Source organism: Paroedura picta, chromosome 3 (genome assembly GCF_049243985.1).
Source record: "Paroedura picta isolate Pp20150507F chromosome 3, Ppicta_v3.0, whole genome shotgun sequence".
In the NCBI taxonomy this organism is placed as follows: Eukaryota; Metazoa; Chordata; class Lepidosauria; order Squamata; family Gekkonidae; genus Paroedura; species Paroedura picta.
The window spans coordinates 16,442,355-16,455,813 of NC_135371.1; the positions used below are offsets into that span (position 1 = coordinate 16,442,355).

The 13,459-nt window shown below is 51.1% G+C and overlaps 1 protein-coding gene across 1 annotated transcript in view; it reads left to right on the forward strand.

The window, feature by feature from the left end:
• QARS1 (glutaminyl-tRNA synthetase 1) overlaps positions 1-13,459 on the forward strand; it is a 28,422-nt gene that overhangs the window by 12,241 nt on the left and 2,722 nt on the right. Inside the window, exons 8-21 of the mRNA XM_077324919.1 lie at positions 386-457; positions 1,064-1,149; positions 1,864-1,950; positions 2,216-2,315; positions 2,949-3,027; positions 3,217-3,325; positions 4,082-4,212; positions 5,877-5,969; positions 6,332-6,469; positions 7,269-7,356; positions 7,996-8,142; positions 8,250-8,354; positions 10,321-10,413; positions 12,175-12,302. Coding sequence (XP_077181034.1) covers positions 386-457; positions 1,064-1,149; positions 1,864-1,950; positions 2,216-2,315; positions 2,949-3,027; positions 3,217-3,325; positions 4,082-4,212; positions 5,877-5,969; positions 6,332-6,469; positions 7,269-7,356; positions 7,996-8,142; positions 8,250-8,354; positions 10,321-10,413; positions 12,175-12,302 — 1,456 coding nt within the window. The remainder of the gene's footprint in view (positions 1-385; positions 458-1,063; positions 1,150-1,863; positions 1,951-2,215; positions 2,316-2,948; positions 3,028-3,216; positions 3,326-4,081; positions 4,213-5,876; positions 5,970-6,331; positions 6,470-7,268; positions 7,357-7,995; positions 8,143-8,249; positions 8,355-10,320; positions 10,414-12,174; positions 12,303-13,459) is intronic.

Sequence of the window (13,459 nt, forward strand, 5' to 3'; positions counted from 1 at the left end):
AATGGAACCTCTCCATCCAGAGGCAGTCACTCTGAATACCAGTGCTGGCGTGGGGAAAGGACAGTGTGGGGAAAGACAGTGTGGGGTGTCGTGGTTAGAGTGTTGGACTAGTATCTAGGAGACCTACGTTTGAATCCCCGCTCTGCCATGGAAACTTGCCGGGTGATTTTGGGCCAGTCTCTTTGTCTGCCTAGCTTACTTTCCAGGGTTGTTGTGAAGATAAAATTGAGACAGGAAGAAAATTCAAACCACTTTGGGCCCATATGAGGGAGAAAACTGGGCTGTAAATGACGAAAATGCATAAACAAAGACGCTCTGGCAGATGTGACCCTTGAAACTCTTGACTGCAGCCCAGGTTGAGTCTTACCTTAACATTTCTCTGCAGATGAGGTTTACCAGGAGACAAAATCTCTCATGGAGCAGCTGCGGGGCGAAGCACTCAAATTCCATAAGCCAGGTAAGCTGTTCCTGCACTCAGCAGTGGCCGGGTGCCCAAGGGGACTTGGACTCCATTCCTCTATGGAGTTACTAGCATGTTCATTGAGTGTTCCAGGAGTCATGGAAACTTTAGGTACTGCCTGATGGAGATGAAGGGCACCCAAAGGAACTTGCTGCAGCTGTGCCTTGCAGCTGGTTGCATGAAATGTCATGATGAAAATGCATTGGAAGGTTTTGGAGACACTTGTTCCCCTTTTGGCTGATTCTTGCATTTGGCCCTAGGCGGCTGGCTGGCTGTCACCCGGCCGCTGAGCTTTGCGGGTGGTGGCTACTCCTGTGTATCTCATGGAGTTATGCATCTCATGGCTTTCTCCAGGGGGTGTGCATGGGGAGATGTCCAGAGCTAGTGCCTTGCTTGTGTATTCCTGACAACCCTTGCACTGAGAAATCAGACGACCCACTGTAAAAAACGGTCCATTTGGACACAGTTATCCCAGTTGACATTCGGGCTTTGTGCTTTACAAAGCGTATTTGGGGCAGCTTCCGAATAGATCCAGCTCAGCTTTTTAATGTGGAAATCTCACGGGTGCTAAACTGTGCACTGACGCCTTCCTTCCCTCATCAGGCGAGAACTACAAGACGGAAGGCTACGTTGTCACGGCCAACACCATGAACCTGCTGAAGCGGCATCTGGAGATCACAGGCGGACAGGTGGGAGCTCTGAGGGGGTAGGGGCGTCTTCCTTGATTTTGGTTTGTCGAGAACCAGCTTGGTGTAGTGGTTAAGAGTGGTGGCCTCTAATCTGGAGAAACAGGTTTCATTCCCTACTCTTCCTCATACAGCCAGCTGGGTGACCTTGGGCCAGTCACAGTTCTCTTTGGGCTGTTCTCACAGAGCAGTTCTCTCAGAGCTCTCTCAGCCCACCTGCCTTACAAGGGTGTCTGTTGTGCGGAGAGGAAGAAAGGGGGCCGTAAGCTGCTTTGAAGCATCTTCATCTTTTTAATGTTCATTCTTTAATGTTAATTTCCAACAGGTTTTAATGGGGTTATACTAGTTTTTATGGTTATATGGTGAACCACCCTGAGTCTAAAGGGAATGCAGCGCTATATAAATACAGAATTAAATAAATAAATATGAATAAATAAAAATCAGGATACAGAAAAGCAGCTCCTCTTTCTTTCCTCTTCACTGAGAGAGATTTGGCAACTTCCTCAGAAGAAGCAGTGGAACGGGCTGCCTAAGAAGGGTGGTGAGCTCCTCCTAACTGGCAACCTTCAAGCAGTGGCTGGACAGCTACTCAAAATGGATACTTTAGGCTGATCCTGCATTGAGCAAGCGGTTGGATTAGATGGCCTGTCTGGCCCCTTCCAACTCTATGGTTCTGTGACGCTCTGATTAACATGGCTGAACTGTGTTCCATGCTAGGTACGCACACGCTTCCCACCGGAACCCAATGGCATCCTGCACATCGGCCATGCAAAGGCCATCAACTTCAACTTCGGTTTCGCCAAGGTGAGACGTGGGGTCTGTTCCCATCCCCCTGCCCCTTCTGCTGTGCATTCACGTTCTTGCTGGATGTGCCGGTGATTTTCTTTCTTTCCATTGTATCTGAGGAAGTGAGCCCTGACTACTGAAATCCAGTGTCCTTGTATCCCCCTACCAATATGCAGGCCCTATGTGTTCAATCTTCTTCCTTCTCGTTGGGAAGATCGCCGGAAGTTTCTCACTGAGTTGGCAGGCGGGATAACTGTGCTGCTTAATCCCCTTTCCCCCAAAGGCCAACGGTGGGATCTGCTTCCTGCGTTACGATGACACGAACCCTGAAAAGGAAGAGGAGAAGTACTTCACAGCCATCCGGGACATAGTGGAGTGGCTAGGTACGCACACTGAGCGGTAGCTGGAGATGCGGGTGGGGAGAAAGGTCGTGTTGCCAGCTGGGCCTTTGTGTGGGAGAGGTGCGTTGTGTTTTCTGGCTGCTGCAGAGTGTGGAAGGTGAGGCCAAGATGAGACCCTGCCATACACAGTAATGGCACATGTATGCTATAAATGCCTCACTGGTAAAGTAAAGGTAAAAGTATCCCCTGTGCAAGCACAGAGTCATGTCTGACCCTTGGGGTGACGCCCTCCAGCGTTTTCAAGGCAGACTCAATACGGGGTGGTTTGCCAGTGCCTTCCCCGGTCATTACCGTTTACCCCCCAGCAAGCTGGGTACTCATTTTACCAACCACGGAAGGATGGAAGGCTGAGTCAATCTTGAGCTGGCTGTTGGGATTGAACTCCCAGCCTCATGGGCAGAGCTTCAGACTACATGTCTGCTGCCTTACCAGTCTGCACCACAAGAGGCTCATCCCCTCACTGGTGGCAGGAGCAAAAACTTATTCAAGGGAGTTCGAAGCAGGTTTGAAGGAGCTGCTGCCCTAGTTGTCGCCTTGGATACTGCCGATGGGCTGGACCAAAGTTGTAAGTGATGGAGGGTGCCTCCCCTCACGCTTTGGCATTGTTTCCCTCAGGATACACCCCCCACGCAGTGACACATGCCTCTGACTACTTCGACCAGTTGTACGCCTGGGCTGTGGAACTCATCCAGAGGTGAGGAGTTCGGCTGGAGAAGTGAGACTATTCCCTGTCCTTTTTCATTTTGTCTCCTAGGATGAACTTGGGTGGTGCTTGGGGGTGGGGTTAGAGACGCCTCTATTCCTAGCAAAGTGCGTGTGTCCCCCCAACGTTTAGCGGCATGCCCTTCTGATTTTGTGACTGGCAGCTCTTTTCTCTCCCCAGGGGCGAGGCTTACGTGTGCCATCAGAAGGTGGAAGAAATCAAAGGGCACAACCCACCCCCTTCTCCTTGGCGGGACAGGCCCGTGGAGGAGTCCCTTCTGCTCTTTGAGGTATGGCCCTCGGAAGGAGTGGGAACTAGGAGCTTATTGGGATTCAGATCCAAAGTTCCGGGGTTTGTTTGTTTATTATTCAGTTTATATCCTGCCTCTCCCAACAAGTGTCGACTTGAAGCGGCTAACAATAAAACAGCATTCAAATGCAATACGATAGTTAAAACGTTCCCAACCTGCAGTTAAAACAACTGGCACATCAAACCTCATCCAGATGGCAGTGTAGTCAAAAAAGAACCCCATAACTCCACTGTTTGCAACTATCCAGTTATGGTCTTCCATAACCCGACATATGTTAGGGTAGGTTGGTGCCTGGTAGTCAGCGCTGTGCATCTCCATGTGCCTATCAGTGTCTTTGGCCACTTAGCTTTTCTCCTATCAAAACATCACGTTTCAAGCTGCTGTGGGACCATTTACAGTAATAAATGGAGGGCCCAAAAACTGTGCAGGGGTTGGCTTCTGGCCATCTGATTATGACTACCTTGCATATTCCCCTCCCCCTTTTCCTTTCAGGGTGAGTATCTCCAAAGCACCCCATTCTTTGCAGAAACAAAACCTTTAAAAACAGGACTGAACGGTGCAGAATGAGCAAACCATAATTAATTCTGATTGCTGAACTTCCATCGGCTGCTGGGCAAAACATTCTGCAGCCAGTTCTGCAGGGGACGACACAGTTGCAAAAACGGCCAATGTCCCCCTCCGCCTGCCGTTCGTTTCCCCTTCAGCGAACTCCGCGTCTCTCTTCTGCCCCTGCAGGATATGCGCAAAGGGAAATTTGCAGAGGGTGAGGCCACGCTGCGCATGAAGCTGGTGATGGAGGACGGAAAGATGGACCCTGTCGCTTACCGCATCAAGTACACCCCCCACCACCGCAGTGGAGATAAGTGGTATGTGCCGAGCGGGGCTGTCTGGGGCCATTCCAAGCAGTCCGTCAGGACCTTTGATTGGCACAGACCATTCCAAGCATGTGGGAGGGGTCTGGGCTTGGCCAATGGGCAGCTGCCCTTCCCAAACAAAGAGCTGCCCCACTAGACCCAAAAGGCAGTCAAGGATTTCCAGCCCTGTCCTGTGCCTTGTGTTTGTTGGGTATATCTGATCTAGTGCTCAATTCCAATCTCTTGTGTATGTGCCACAAACTTACCCTGGCCGGGAGAGTGTGATTTCCCACCAACTGTTTTTTTTTAATGTATTTATTAGTTCAGTAGTTCAGCAGTGGAATAGGCTGCCTAAGGAGGTGGTGAGCTCCCCCTCACTGGCAGTCTTCAGCCAAAGGTTGGATACGCACTTTTCTTGGATGCTTTGAGCTGATCCTGTGTTGAGCAGGGGGTTGGACTAGATGGCCTGTATGGCCCCTTCCAACTCTATGATTCTATGATTATTACATTTTTATACCGCCCTCCCTTGCAGCTCAGGGTGGTTTACAACATAGGCCAATCTACAGTAAGGTACAACACACTCCAGAAGTTGGATGTTGTAGATTGCAACAACGTTTAAAAACATTTAACCATTAACCATTTGAACCTTTAACCTAAAATAACAGGTGTTCAGACTGGGGATCGCTCCGTGATGTTTCCAGTCGGAATGTCTGATAGGGGGTGGGGTGGGTTCTGGTGGGCCTAGTAGACGTTATCAGTTCATTGCCCCCGCCAAAAGTTTGTCGGAAGAGCTCCGTTTTGCAGGCCCTGCCGTTGCTTAATTTGTGGGGGAGAGTGCCTCTGGACAGCCAGTGTGGTTGGTGACGAGGACTAAAGAGGCCCAGGTCACCATCCTTCAGCTTAGTTTGCCACACAGGGCTGGGTGGAGGAAGGGCAAAGTTGTGTGGAAGATCAGGCTAAAGGGAGAAGTTGTGGCAGGGTGCTTGTGGCACCATAAGAAGCCTTTCCACTCCTAGAGTCAAAAGTCTTTGTGTCTAAGAAGGGGTACACTGGAGTAGAACTGCAAGTGTGTATGGAAGTTCAAGGCCCTGAACTGGATAGCCCGGGCTAACTGGATTTTGTCAAATCCCAGAAGCTAAGCAAGGTCAGCCCTGGTTAGTAGAAGAAGAGGAACTTTTTCTACCTGAAGGAGTCTCAAAGTGGCACACAATCGCCTTCCCTCCCCATCCCCCCAGTAGACACTCTGTGGGGTAGGTGAGGCTGAGAGAGCTCGGATAGAACTGTGACTGGCTCAAAGTCACCCAGCTGGTGGCGTGTGGAGGAGGAGCGGGGAATCAAACCTGGCTCTCAAAATTAGAGGCCGCCAGTCCTAACCACTACACCAAGCGGGTTCTTGGGTGGGAGAGCAACAGAAGTCGAGGGTCTTGCTGCACACAGGAGGGCTAATGGCAAACCACCTGCATTCCTTACTCTTACCTTGAAAACTCTAAGGGGTCCCCATAAATCAGCTGCAACTTAACAGCAAAACAAAACTTTAAAAGGTGGAGCCAGGGATTAGGATGGCTGAAAAAAGGACTGCAGGGAAATGGGGGCAGAAGTGACACTGATGCTAGTCCGGGGGATCTGAGTCCTCAACTGATTCTAGTCCAGAGGATCTGAGTTCTCTTGTTTTGCAGGTGCATCTACCCCACCTACGACTACACGCACTGCCTCTGTGACTCCCTGGAGAACATCACTCACTCGCTATGCACCAAAGAGTTCCAGGCCAGGTGAGGCGAAAGCTTCTGGCTTGCCTGGGGGGGACTTTAGGATGCTTTAGGATGCTTTGGGCTGATCCTGCGTTGAGCAGAGGGTTGGACTAGATGGCCTGTATGGCCCCTTCCAACTCTATGATTCTATGACTTGCCCCAGCCCCCTCCCTCCCATGCGGGGAAGGAGCTGGCTGTCTCTGTTCTTTATTAATTTCACTCTTTTCTCCCATCGGCCCAAATCCCAACCTTTGTTTTCTTTGAGAAGCTAAGGCCCATAAGCTAAATGGACTGTGCAAATTGCACATCAGGCGGGGACCAGAATCGCCAGCTCCTCCGCTGTTGTGTGCTGTGGCCAACAATGCTGTCGTCTCTCCCGACAGGCGCTCCTCATATTACTGGCTGTGCAATGCCCTGGATGTCTACTGCCCCGTGCAGTGGGAGTACGGGCGTCTGAATCTCCTGTACACGGTGGTCTCCAAAAGGAAGATCATTCGCCTGGTTGAAGCAGGCGCTGTCAGGTGAGGGAAGCTTCTAGGCTGTGACCGCAGGATCCCCAACGTCTTTTGAGAATATGTATTTTTTAAACTTTGGTTTGGATTGAGGCTATTAGACCATGAAGGCTGACAATTATTATGACATACTAGGAGCCAAGCCTGTTGCATTCAGGAATACAACAGGAGCTAGGTTGGGGGGGTGGGATGGAAGAATTCTGTGGATGGCCTCTCCCTCCCCCAGGACCTGGAAAGGTTGCAGGCAGCTGTTAGAGAACTCACCGGCAGGGGCAGCTCTCATGCAGCAGGGATCTGCAGCCTCTGAGCCTCAGAGGGAAGTGGAAGGAGGAGGGGTGGTCATGGGTGGGGGACGGAAGGCGATTGGATGGCTGCTGGACTGACAGGGAAGCCGGTTGGAGGAGGAGGCACTCAGGGGCAGGACAACCACCCTGAGTGGGTGTTAAGCACTGAGTGGCACTTAAGCCATGAGACACACTCCTCCTCCAAGGCCTTACCAGAATTATTAAACGGAACAGATAGAAAATACTTCATTTGATAAGAGGGTCACTGGGGAAGAACATAATGAAAACAAGGATAATGCCTAGGAACTCCTTTGGACAGAAATGAAGAATTTGGTGACTTGAATAAGGATGCTGCCATTGTCAGTTTCATTTCTGCCGCTGTCCTGTGAGGGGCAGGCTGGGCTCTGTGTGTGTGGGAGAGACAGAGAGACTATAGGGATTTCAAGTGGGGAGTGGGGAAGACCTGGAAACCAAGCATGGCTCCTCAGGGCACAGTGTGCTCATCACCAATGCTGCTTTTCCAGGGACTGGGATGATCCGCGGCTCTTTACGCTGACAGCTCTCCGCCGCCGAGGCTTCCCGGCAGAGGCCATCAACAACTTCTGTGCTAAGGTGAGGACCCCTCTTGGGGTTTGGGGTGGCTCAGTTGTATGCCTGAACCCAGTGCACTAGTCAGAGTCAGGCCTGGTTTCATACTTTTTGTGGATCATAGAGCTTCAGCACTGCTATTTCCAGGTTGGGAGGTGGTGGGCTAAGTCAGAAGCAAGGCAGATCATAAGCTGTGTTTGCTGGGTGTGGGAAGGGCATCCTTACCACCACTTTAGAACCACTGGACTTGGGGGAAGGGATGTGGCTTAGTGGTAGAGCCTCTGCTTTGTATACAGAAGGTTCCCGGTTCAATTCCCGGCATCCCCAGTTTAAAAGCGCATGCAATAGGCAACGTGAAAGGCCTCTGCAGAGCTGCTCCTCATCTCAGTGGGCCAAAAGCCTGAGTCAGCGTAAGGCAAACTTCAGCATGTCCCAAGAGACCAGGGAGAACCCTGTGGTTGCCTAGCAATGGCCCATTCCTTTTCCATTCCTGTAGAAAAACCTAGCATGTCCACAGACAGGGAAAGGCAGTGAATTGAGGCCTCTGAATAATCTGACTGAAGCCTGGGGTGCCAGCCTCAGTTTGCCCCCTGAGTACTGGCGCCCTCCTCCGAGTGAGAGGAAATGTGGCACTGCCCTGTGGCTTGGCGAACTCCCCAACAGGTAGGCGTGACGGTTGCCCAGTGCACCATGGAGCCCCACCTGCTGGAAGCCTGCGTGCGGGAGGTGCTGAACGAGCGTGCCCCTCGAGCCATGGCTGTCCTGGAGCCCCTCCGCCTGACCATCACCAATTTCCCTGCCCCACACCAAGTAAGTGCGATCCCTGGGGGAGAGGCAGAGGGGGTAGATCCCCACCCGGAGCCCTCCGGTGGAACCTGGGGGAAGTACATGGCTTGACGCTCTTGCCTTCCTTCCAGAACTTGGACGTCCTGGTCCCCAATTTCCCTGCAGATGAGGCCAAAGGTTTCCACAGGGTCCCTTTCCAGCCCACCGTCTACATCGAGCAAAGTGACTTCCGGGAGGTGAGCCCGTGCGGAAGAATCCGTGCTGCCCAAGGAGAGCTGATGGGGTTGGGGAAGAGCAGGGGGATCAGGGTTCTCCGTCAGCCATTGTTTGCTCTGTCTTGTTTGTTGTTATCGCTAGCCTGTTTAGTTCGAAGGTGTCATGGTTGAGGAGAACTGGTCTCCGATCCCCACTCAGCCATAAAGCTGATAGGATTCCTTTGGGCTGGCCTGTCTCTTCCCAACCCAGCTTACCCTGGTGTTGTGAGGATGCAGTGGAAAACAGGAGAACCTGAGGTGTCAGGGCAATGGATGGCTGAGCTCCTACGTGTCTTTCCCCCTGATCAGTGGAGGCTTCTAATGCAGGGGGATGAACCGGAAGGCTTAGGGCAGGGGTAGTCAAACTGCGGCCCTCCAGATGTCCATGGACTACAATTCCCAGAAGCCCCTGCCAGCAAATGCTGGCAGGGGCTTCTGGGAATTGTAGTCCATGGACATCTGGAGGGCCGCAGTTTGACTACCCCTGGCTTAGGGTTTCCTAACCATGGTACTATATGGTTCTGTGAGAGCCCCTTAATGGTACTGCAGCATGTTTGTTTTTTTTCCCAAAATGGTGCGTGGGGAGAGTCCTCCCGTCTTGTGCCTGCCGTTTCCAGTTCCAAGCAAAGAGGAAAGAAAACGTATATTTAAATTAGAAAAAAAAATGCTACCCTTATTTGGGCAGGTCAACCTGCCCCCTCACAAGGTGGCCAGTGATGGGCCTGGAGGGGACGGGAAGGGGAGAGGTCCTAGCCATTTGAACCTTTGCTGGCTGAGGCTCCCCTCACTTCCTGGGGGTGTGGCCGGGAGACGTAGCCAGCTGCCATCCCTTCCTGGTACCCCAAAGCCTGAAAAATATTGCAGCAGTACCTCCACTGTGAAAAGGTCGGAAAAGGCTGGCCTGGTTTACTAAAGAAGAGAGAGACCTTTTCCCAGTCAAACTGAGATCCGTCTGGGTGGGTGACCATTAATCAGGGAGCAACGCTGGCCAAAGACGCAGGATGGGACGTCTCATCACCTTTCCTCCCACCCCACTGTGGCCTCCCAATCTCTGTGTCTGCCGCTCCATGTGGCTCTTGCAATCAAGGGAATAAACTTGCCCAGAATCCATGAAGATTGCTGGGGGGGGGGAGGGAACAAGGGGGAAAAGTCATGATCCTTGCATCTATACCGAGAGCCCAGTAGCACAATAAAGATTAACAAAATTTGTGACACCGTAGGAGCATTCATGTGTCATTGCTGGATCCGGTCGGGTATCCTTCCCTTGTAGCCTCACTTAATTCCTTTTTTGGTAAAGTTTTGAATTGTGCACAGCCCTTATGTTGTCGGCCATGTCTGCACTGAAGGTTCTTCCCTCATGAGGAGTAGACTTGACTCATGTCACTCATCATATACTCGAATTTGCCATCGGGACATCCTGTAGCGTAGAAGCGGCTGTGCCTAAGATGCTGGACAATGAACAGCTCCCGATGGCGTGGCTCAACATTTTCTTGAAGAGATGGGTCTTTTAAACACCCCCACTTTGCCTGAAAGAGTCCCAAAGCGGCTTACAAGCCCCTCCTCTCCCCACAACAGACACCTTGTGAGGTAGGGCTGAGAGAGCTCTGAGAGAACTGCTCTGTGAGAAAACTCTGATTAGCCCAGGATCATTCACCTGGCTGCCTGTGGAGGAGGCGTGGGGACTCAAACCCCCACACCACGCTGTGAGAAGATTTCCCGAGCTGGGGATGCCTCATGAGGACTTTCCCCTGCCTCAGAAACCTGCATTTGGGGACATAACGCTGCAGAACTGGCAAAGGGGAAGCGAACAAGCCTGGCTCCCAAACGGCTGGCAACTGAATGAACAACCACTTTTATGTTTGCACGATGGCAAAGTTTTGCTCCCTTTTAAAGCCCATTGTTTCCCTCCTTTGGCCCTCCCTTCACATTAGTATCTCTCCCGTGTTAGGTGCCAGACAAAGGCTACAAGCGCCTGGCGCCCGGCCAGCCAGTGGGGCTCAGGCACACCGGCTATGTCATCGCTGTCCAAAACATCATTAAGGTGAGTGTCGTCGTGGCACGTCCTCCCGGCTTCTCTGCTGTCTTGTGATCCCCGCCAGACAGTCTGGCAGGCTTCCGAGTTGGGATGTACAGTCCCCCTCCCTCCCCCACCTTTTGGCATTTTTCAGTTTGGGTCTTTTGGACTAAAAAAAAAATCGATTCCTGGAGAAAGCTGGATCTCAGAATCAGTAGAGTATTCGAACCTGGGATTTTTCGGAAACCTTGAACTTTTCAGCTGGGCTCTTTCGGATCAACCCTGCAAAGAGAGCTCTTTCTCCGAATTCTGTACCCATAAAGTATATGTGTGCAGGGGGGAGCATTTTTATTGGGGGGAGGTTTCTCAAATTAACAAGGAATCCAGTCTTATTCCTTGACTGTCCTTGACAGATTTCAGAAACTGGGATTATCTTGCTTGCAAATGCCACCCCCTTGCCTCCAATAAGGGAGGCATGCTAGAGTTTAGGGAAGAGGAGGGGTATTAGTGGCTAAAATGCTGGATTCGGACCTCGGAGGCCCAGGTTCAAATCCCCACTCAGCGGTATCGTGACCGTGGTACCAGTCTCCCTCTCTCAGCCTTACCTCTCACAGAGTTGTAGTGAGGAAACTGCTGGGGAATAGGTTCACTGCCTTGAGCTCCTTGGGAAGGAAGGATAAGCTTGTGATCATATCTCAAGATTTCCAGACACCAAACTGGAACTGGGCATGGGAGAGTCCGTCACGGATCGGAGCCACCTGATAATCAAATACACCTGGAAGCATCTCTATGAAGCAGTGTTGACTGATCTCACCAGCAAGCAGCCTTCGACGAGTTCAGCCTCCAGCACAAATTCCGGTCTTTCGATACAGGCTGGTGCTCGCTGATCAATAAGAGTACATAATGACATAACCTCAAAAATCAGAATTGGCAGGAGGCCAGGCATCACATTTAATTCCCTGCAAAAGAGGCATATGGCAGGGACTGTTTTCTGGCCTGATTCGGTTTAATAGCTTCCCCCCGCCCCCAACCGTGGCATCCATCCTCCTTTCTTTCTGCAGTATGAGCTGTGTTTCGGAAGCCAAATACCCTAGCATAGAACAACATTGTGTGTATGAAAAAGTAGTGTCACGTAGACTGGCCTGAGATGCCTACGGTCTGAACGCTGAGAGTGTCTGAAACTATGTGTACAATTTGAAAAGGCCCAAGGAGCCATTTTGGGAGTCCCAGGCTGAATATTACTCTTGATGACAGGATAATCAGCCTCTTAGACAAGGACACAGTTATATTTACCGAGGAGGCAGTGGTGCCCAAAATGGCACCTGGAAAAATCAAATCCCAGCAACTCAACTAAAAGCTGCAAAATCTGGATAGGCCATCCTCTATATCAGGGGTTGTCAAGCGAAGGCTGGCAGGGGCTCATGGGAATTGTAGTCCATGAACATCTGGAGGACCACAGGTTGACTATCCCTGCTCTATATCATCCTCAGCCTTTCTTCATAGGGTTTGGCCCCCAGGTCATCCTCGTCACTCTCCCTTGCACCCTATTTTGAACTGAGGCCTCCAGAAATGCACCCAGCACTCCAGGTGTGCTCTGTCCTATGCAGACCCACCTTGAACAGGAAGTCCTCTTCCTCTCGTTAATAAATCAGAACCTGGCCTTACAGTGAGGAGTGTGCAGAGGGGGAGACCTCCTCCCTCCCACTCTAGATGCCCAAATCATGGTAGAAATGTGATGGCAGACAGAGAAGAAGGGTCCTTGGAGCTGACCGCCCCTTTTGTGCCTAGGACTCCAGCGGATGCGTACGGGAGCTAGAAGTGACCTGCACGAAGTCGGAGGCGGCGGAGAAGCCCAAAGCCTTCATCCATTGGGTGTCGGACCCTATGGTGTGCGAGGTTCGACAATATGAGCGGCTGTGAGTATTAGGGTGGGCGCGGCTGTTCTGAATGTACCAGTGGGATGGAGCAGGGGCTCGAGGACAGCATGGCAAGCTGGACCATATGCAGCCCTGTGGCTTGCTCAGTTCTTATCCTGTCTTCTGCTTGGCATGGAGGGTGCAACTGAATCCTTGCCTGTTCCTTCCAGACATTACCTTACTTTGGTATTGCAATGTGTGTGTGCTTGACAGTAGCTGGAGGAGATCTGTAGGAACAACACAGGAGCGCACAAAGACAATACGTGACAGGAAAGAATCGATAACCCGTTTGAGGCCACTGGTGCACTGTCGGCGGAAGAACCTCAGTTTGGCTGCCTTAGCAAGGAAGAATTAAAATGCAGCCAATTGAACTTAGTTCCATTTCAGAGCTGGAAATTCCTTATATTCTTTATATCGATTGGCCTTACTTTTGAAAAAAACCTCTGGTGAAAAGAGGGAGCGTTGGAGCCTTGTCCGGTATTGCTTGGTGGATAGACTTGTGCAGTCTTGCTTCTTGGAAGCGTTTTTCTCTGGATAATTTCTTCTGGATTTTCATTACATATCAAGGTTTAAACAGGAGATAAACAAGACCCATTACTTACACTTTGTTGCATAAACAGATATTGGCCATGCACGGATCCTCGGTTCTTTTCTGTTACATGGTAGCTGGAGTAGAACCGGTCTCCCATGCTGTCTTGAGCATATCGTGGTACACCATGGGAAGGCCACACCTGCGGCAATATCTGGTGGCCTGAGCAGAGTAGGTCAGAAAAGCTGCCCTATCACTGACTTTGATGCCGTGTTTACCTTTCGGCCTGAAGCCAGCTGTCCCCGTTCGGTCTTCCCCAAAAAAGGAAAGCACAGCAGTTTTCTCTCTTGCAAAAAATTGTTTTTATTTGCTTGACAAGAATACAGTGAGCGTGCTAAAGATCTGGTGGAATGGGAATGCCTGTGCTCCTCTTGTTCCAAACAGTAAATTGACTTGGGTGTCATTTAGCGACATCACAACACATCTTTATCCATTGTTCCTCTTAATATTTGTGAAACATCCCTGGCGGGTGGAGAGTAACCTGGCTGTCCGAGTTGGAATAGGGCCAAAGATGGCTGCACTCTGACTGGCCCTGCACCTACAGCTCCCACCCTCCCTCCCTGGATGC